Source organism: Hippocampus comes, unplaced genomic scaffold, assembly GCF_001891065.2.
Source record: "Hippocampus comes isolate QL1 unplaced genomic scaffold, H_comes_QL1_v1.1 scaffold275, whole genome shotgun sequence".
Classification (NCBI taxonomy): domain Eukaryota; kingdom Metazoa; phylum Chordata; class Actinopteri; order Syngnathiformes; family Syngnathidae; genus Hippocampus; species Hippocampus comes.
Window position 1 is genome coordinate 1,323,182 of NW_017804971.1, and position 7,444 is coordinate 1,330,625.

General features: G+C 40.2%; 2 protein-coding genes across 3 annotated transcripts in view; one reads left to right on the forward strand and one right to left on the reverse strand.

Moving 5' to 3' along the window:
* LOC109528749 (E3 ubiquitin-protein ligase AMFR) overlaps positions 1–2,404 on the reverse strand; it is a 9,912-nt gene extending 7,508 nt beyond the window's left edge. For both annotated transcript variants that reach the window (XM_019891714.1, XM_019891713.1), the window contains exons 1-4: positions 2,239–2,404; positions 1,492–1,803; positions 881–973; positions 634–798 (exon numbers count right to left, since the gene is read on the reverse strand). In XM_019891714.1, coding sequence (XP_019747273.1) covers positions 634–798; positions 881–973; positions 1,492–1,746 — 513 coding nt within the window. In that variant the 5' untranslated portion in view covers positions 1,747–1,803; positions 2,239–2,404. The remainder of the gene's footprint in view (positions 1–633; positions 799–880; positions 974–1,491; positions 1,804–2,238) is intronic.
* A 1,498-nt stretch (positions 2,405–3,902) lies between these two features.
* LOC109528298 (C3a anaphylatoxin chemotactic receptor) lies at positions 3,903–5,927 on the forward strand. Its single transcript, XM_019890687.1, has one exon. It carries the CDS (start codon positions 3,989–3,991, stop codon positions 5,024–5,026), a length of 1,038 nt encoding a protein of 345 aa, XP_019746246.1. The 5' UTR covers positions 3,903–3,988; the 3' UTR covers positions 5,027–5,927.
* Positions 5,928–7,444: the final 1,517 nt, after the last annotated feature.

Sequence of the window (7,444 nt, forward strand, 5' to 3'; positions counted from 1 at the left end):
GCCCGGCGCGCCGGCCCGGGTCCGCGGACCGGCGGTTGGGGACCCCTGTCCTAGATTACAAAGTAACCTCCAAAGACACTTTAGAGGTTGTAAAATGTGGAATTTAAGATATTTCAGGGAAAGAAATGCTTTAAAATGACCAAAAGGTTGCGTTTACTGTATATGCGTCTTACTTTGTACCAACATTTTGTTAGTTTGATAGTTATGTTAAAACAATGAGATAAGGAGTATCAGCAATGTCTCCAAAGTGAAGAGGTTGTTTAAATTGTGTTTTATTATTTCTGACACATTAATTTCCGTTTGTACTCGTATTATGTTGCCTAATGTTATGCTTTGCATTGTCCGTACAGTTAATCAAGGTTTTATGATGGAGAGAATCTGGCCGCTGGAACAAGTGGTTACAAACGTAATACTGGATACTTGGATTTTGATTCCGTCTACTTGTGAGCTTTCACTGTATCTATCAGTTTGTCAATGCACTTGTCTCACAGATGTGTTCATTTGACTTTTGCTGGTATGTGTGCATACACTGAACTTTGGTTTATTTGTCCGAACAAGTCAGGTTTGTCTTTTGGTTTCCGTGGGATAACTAAGTCTGTAAAACAACAAAGTGTGTGATTAATAAAAACTTACATATTCAAACCGGTCCTTGCAGAGCTGCACCATCAGGTGAAGAAAGACCAGTGCAGAGAACCACAGACACCACATGACAACCTCCTCCACTGTCTGTACGTTCAGCACGCCAAAGATGAATATAAACTTGTAGAAGATGAAGTTCCAGAACTTGTCTTTTAGGTGCTGGTAGAGTTCAAGTTAAGAGATCATGAGAAAAAACACTCACGTTTGCTCATATTTTCGGGTATTCATAAGCCAAACTCACCTGTTTCTCACTGACTCTGAGAGGGCCAAACACCACATATTGGATCATTTTTGCAATTAACATTAAGGAGCAGCAGATTGTATTCACTAGCACCTACAACGAGAAGAAAACCAGACACATTAGCTTTTAAAACTGCTCTCACTCATAGGTAGATCACAGGTGATGTACCACAGGTGTTGTATTAAACATCTGTGGGAGAGATCCAGCCCTGTGAAACATTTTATAAGCTTGCAACATTTTTTCCTTGATTTCTGCTCCTAAATGGCCATAAAAATATTATGGAATAATATATTATGGAAATTCTAACTTTTTATCTGGTTCATCTATGGATTGACAAAATAATCAACTATTAATTACTAAAATGATGGTTAGTGGCAACCCTAGATAGAAATATAAAAAAATAGTTTTGTTTTTTTTTTTGTCAGAGATGATTCAACTGATGTTCTGTGAGTGTTGGCCATAGCATCATTTCAAGACCAGAAATCATATTCATAATAACAATGTGACCATTGATAAAAACAATTTGCCACCCCCATCATTCTCTCTCCGTGTCTCTCTCTCTCTCTGTGTGTGTATATATATATATATATAAATAAACAAAAGGAGCTCACCCATACAAAGAGGCTGTCTGTTACCAGATACCACAAGACAGTGTTTGCCAATTCTGTATTACTAATATCATTATTCAAGTGTTCTAATTCCACGTCGGTGGGTGTTGGGGACTCATCCCCTTCCAAAGACCCAAAGCCAGGATCGGTCACAGTGGTGTAGGCGCTGAAGATGCTCCCCGCCAGCAAAACCAGCGTCAACCCCGTGTAGGTCTGCAGACTGGGCCAAGGGAACCTCTCCAGAAATAGCAGAGGCATTTCTGCTCCGAGCCTTCTCCCCACTCGTTAAAACTGTGCTTTGTCCCCGTTCGAGACCTTTAAAGAGCACAAGTTTGTTAACTAAGGGCAGTCACACTCATGAGTTATGTTAAATGCACTAAAATTAGTTACTAAATCGACGAAAGACCCGTTCTGATAAACAAGTACGAATCGTGCGAGGAATGTTGAGAATGACGTTAAACAGGTGAGACGTTTACCTGATAGCACGCCGATCTAGTTTCTGTTTATCAACACATCAATCTCACAAATCCCCCCGCTTCGAAACATATTAAACTCATTTATATATATGTCCTTAAGGTAAAACAAAGAGTTTCCGAGCTCCAAACTAAACAATTGAATCCGACCTATTCGCATGGCTAACATTGGCTAACATCAGCTAACACTAGCTGTAAGTTGGCTAACGTTCGCTACTTTGCTAATCATTCTATGCTTCAATACGAAGCATTAAATCCGTATTAAACTTTCACTTACGGTTTCCCGGAATCTCAAACACAATATCCAACCTACGCGTTGTATCGAACGCCGCGGTTTTTAGGAGTGCTCCATTAAAAACATCGTAATTGTCAACATCGTCATGTTTATTTCATCGAGCCACAGCCAAGCTGGGGGGAGGCTGCTGTCTCGCGCGTGATACGTCATCATAAGAGATCGACGTCCCCTCTCTCAATGCTGTCGGCGACTCAACATATCTTCAGTACTTAGTGTCTGTGTAATATTAATACTACTTACGAAGACTTATAATTATGTAACTATATAATCTCGGAGTCGTTTGACCTGTTTTGGCACGCTTACTGCCATATTTTTACTATTTCCATTTGCTTGTATGAACATTTACAATGATTAATAAACTTGATTGAGACCGGCACCGGCAGAAATCACAATAACATATGGGAATCAGCTAATTTTAAAAAGCCGTTTATGGTTATAGAGATGTACACTCAGCTCCATAAAATGTATTTGAAAGAAATGGATTAAAAAAAGTGGCCATAATAAATAAATGCAGGAAAACATGGGAATCTCCTTTAGAATCATGACACAAACTGGAGCTTTTTGGGCAGTTGCACGAGCCTGAGCTCTATGTTAATAGATGCAAAAGAAGGTGTACAAGAAGAGAACACTGTACCAAACTATACATTGAGGAGATTTTATGTTCTGCACCCAATTTGCTACATCCAGTAGACTGCAGGGTGTCATTAATCTGTGCAGGTTACAACAAAACCTCAAGATTACCAAAATATTCTGGAGGGAACACAAAAGGTGCCCAAACACAAAAGGTGTTTGGGCTCCTTAAGTCATTTTTACTCACACGAGCGACTGGTCAACAGTGACATGCTTGAAATGATCCCTTCAAAAGAAATGTTCTCAATCACTTTGTAGTTCGGTTGAAGTTGATGGTGATGAGTACAAAAGTTGGACTTGTTCGCAGTGAGATGATGACATTCTACCTTTGATCATATTTGCGGAGACGTTTGATCCTCATTAACATGCATTATGAGCAGTGATTGGATGGATCAGTGGATAGCACCACTGACTTTTGAGGTTGGAGATCTAATCCTGGTCAAGGTAAACTATGAAGTTTGAGTCAAACTAATACTGACTGAGAGGGAAAACAAATGTGTCTGAGAAGAATTACTTCTCTAGTCCTGTGGTGTTAACTGTTAAATAAGTTTAAAATGTCCTCTCGCCTAGTGTTAAATACTTAACTATTTTAAAAGTGTTGATTTAACTTTGAGAAGCATAGAGCTATGGTATATAACTCAGAATTTTTTTTAAAATCAACTCCGTGGGAGTCAATTCAACACTGGACTTTTTGCTGTGAGAAGTTTGCATGTTCTTTGCATCATGGATGGATAAACATACTGTAAAAGTACATTTTCTTTCATCATTATTAGAAAAAAAGCTATCTTGTCCAACGATTTGATGTTGGCATGTCTATGCTAAGCCATGAGAGATAACATTGCAACATAAAAGATTATTTTGTACCAACCATGCAATATGCATTTTAAAATTCATAATTGTGTTAATGTGCATGAATGCATATTCCAAACCAAATGTTGATCTTATGTTGAAAACATGAGTCACCCTTTACAGGAAATTGCCCACTTTTTCATGAGAAAAAAGAGGAAGCGAGGCCTTGCTGGTGCTGCACTTTGTTTTTGCTTTTCATGCAGACACCACTGTCAGCACCTCACATTCAAGCGAGCACTCTCCTCCGGCTGAAATGGCCCCCGAGGAATTTGGTGGCGGAATGGTGGCAGTCTGCGTGATCCTGGGACTGTCCTTTTTGATCGGGATGCCTGGCAACCTGCTGGTGATCTGGACCATTTTGCGCCACGTCAAGCAGCGCTCTCACACGGTGGTGCTAATCCTTCACCTGGCGGCCGCTGACCTTTTGGTGCTGGTCACCCTGCCCTTGTGGATCTACTCATTGGTCCACTCTTGGGTGTTCGGAGAGGTCTCCTGCAAAGTCATGGGCTTTGTGATCAACGCCTGCATGTATGGCAGTGTTTTCCTCATCACCCTGATGAGCGTGGAGCGTTTTTTGGCCGTGCGCTATCCCTTCGCCTCAGCTGGATGGAAGAGGAAAAAGGCCCTAAATAAAGCCTTGCTGTTTCTGTGGACCGCAGCCTTCTTGTTCAGTGTGCCCGCCCTCCTCACGCGGGTTGTTGATAAGGATTCGGGAGAGGAGCACTGTTTGTACAACCAATACACTTCAGTCACTCAGGAGCTGGTGTGTGTGCTGCTGGAGACTCTGGTGGGCTACGTATTGCCGTTCTCCATCTTGGTAGTGTGCTATGGCTGCCTGTGCACCCGCATTACTCAAATGACCTTCAAGTCCAAGCGCAAGTCTACGGTTCTCATCGCCAGTGTGGTGGTGGTGTTTGCCATTTGTTGGACACCATACCACATAGGAAACATACTCTCACTGATTATCCTCGCCATGGAGACGTCCTTCCCCCACATCGGAGATCATTTAGAGGATGTACGCAGCAACATGGCCTACATCAGCGGAGCTATGGTCTTCATCAGCAGCACCATTAATCCCATTCTCTACATGTTTGCCGCCCGTTCCTTCCGCAGTTCTTTGAGGGACACGGGTATCGGGAAGCTCTTCCGACACATCTCCAGCACCTCTCCAGGTGAGGGCAACAGGGAGTTCTCCTTTGTGTCTAAGAGACAAAACAATCAGACCAGCAGCAGTCACTGTAACTCTGAGTCAAAAGAGCAAAATGACATTTCTGGAAACCACACATCATAGCAATGTGAATTAATGGTCTATGTAATTTCGTGTAAATACAGCAGTTTCTTGTTTTTGCTTTTTGTATCTGAAATTTAACTATTTACATGTACATTTATTAGCACGGAAAAGAATGCAATAAAGTATGTAATTCTTCAAATAATCGATTCGCAACAAAATATTAAGCTCTCAGTTTAACTACTGTAAACCACAACCTCAATAATAAATCATTACAAATGAAAGGAATACCTCTTTGAGAGTGTCAATTAAAAAAAGAACCAGCCTTATTTTAGTAAAAGCATTTTTTTTCTGTATTATGAGTGGTTTTAATATTACGGCGTCGGCACAACTGGTTAACCCATCAGCTTCACAGTTCTCTGGTTGGGTGTTTCATGTTTTCCCCGCTTGTGTGAGGTTTCTCCGAGTATACCCTGGTTTCTTCTCACATTCGGAAAACATACATGGCAGGTTAATTGAAGACACTAAATTGTCCTGAAGCATGAATGTAAGCGTGAATGGTTGTTTGTCCACAAACATTTGCCCTGTGAGTGGCTGGTGAGTGGTAACCTGTACAGGGTGCAGCCCACCTCTCACCCAAAGTCAGGTGGGATAGACTCCAGCTCACCCGCAACCGTAATGAAGATAAGCAGTATCGAAAAGATGGATGATGTTGTGGTCGTAAGTGTTTATTTATTTTAGAAAATCTATCTATCTATCTATCTATCTATCTATCTATCTATCTATCTATCTATCTATCTATCTATCTATCTATCTGTCTGTCTGTCTGTCTGTCTGTCTGTCTGTCTGTCTGTCTGTCTATCAGGCCTCTTTACTTCCTCTCCATGACAAGATTGCAAAATGAAAAGCGACATGCATGTTCCCTTTGTTACACAAAATGCAGAATAAAGGTGTTGTTGCTGTTGTTGTTGTCTTTGTTACTTCATCCTGAGGAAAATCTTACACTTACAGCATAATACACGTACCATTTCGTCACAGTTTTCTATCAACCAATCAAGTGAATAAAAACTGAAAAAAAATTGAGATCGTGGTCAACACGATCATTCTCATCAGTCACACGACCAGTAGATGGCACTGTAAGCACTTTCTAAAAAAAGGTGAAGACGGAGTTTCTCTCAAAGTGGTGGCACCGCAGATAATATTATGCAGGCCAAGAGCTCGATAACTCATGAGATCTATCTCTCTACACCACTCACAAAATGATATTTGGATTTTGGGTGAAATTCCAGGACGGGCCTAAAAAGCATTCAAACCTTTACAGGTCAACATGATGTGATATTCTCGAAGATTTTGAATGCACATATTCCAGCTGTTAAACGTTTCAGTAATTTTTGCACAAATTGCTGTTCTCTAACGAGGAGTTTAACGCCAAAATTCACCACAGGTGTTTAATCCTTGAACCGACCAATAAATGTCCTGGTTAAAAACTGGTGTGAATACTGAATTTACATTCAACAGTGCCAGATGTTGCGGCTTTTTATTCTTATGTATTCGGACCAGGGTTACGAAATGAAGCTTTAATTTTAATTGGTTGAAACTAAATGTGGTTAGCGTGACTGCCTCACAGTCAGAGGGATCGGGGTTCGAATCTCAGTTGGGACATCTTTGTGTGGAGTTTACATGTTCTCTGGATAGTCTGGGTTCTGGTTTTCTCTTATGAAATGATGGAATATGAATTCAACTTGGATTTCAGCTCCCCAAGTGTTGCTTAACCACTTAATATTCGATGATTCAGTTTTTCGGTGGTAGTGTAAAATAATATTCAAGAAACTACCAAGCACCTTGTCATAAATACCTTTAATCTAAAATGCCAGTAAAAAATGACAGTTTAAGAAACCTGGGGAACCAACATCTCATGGGCTGTTCATGAAACAATGTAAACCTGTGAAAAAATGCTTTAAAATCCACCAGATATTTAATGCTCATAATGTCAAACAAGCAATTAGCAAAGTGTTGTGCCACAGAAAGGCAGAAAAGGATGTCCTTGGAAATGTATTGGTTGATTGAAACACCCTGTTGTGAATTTTGCTACTCAGCTAGAGCAAGTTGGGGAGAATATATTAAAACATTGAAGAGTTGGACTTGTGGAATACAAGGTCAATTCAGTTCACCTGAAAAAGTTAGAGCATTTTAGGTTCACGCTGATAATTCACCGCAACACGTAATACTGTATTCTTAACTTGGTGAGCAGTTTATGTTTAATAAATATGCTATGTCCCAAAAGAAACGGCATGATAAAAACAAATTTGGAAAGAAAATAAAAAACATCACTAGAACATGACAACTTTGTTTCTATTGAATCTGGTGGGCCTTAAGTACAGTATGTCCATATCTGTTAAAAGTAAATTTCGAAGTTTTGTCAGGTTCAAATGAATAGCTGCCCATTTTAATCATATAAAACCATCTGATCTGAAAGATGAC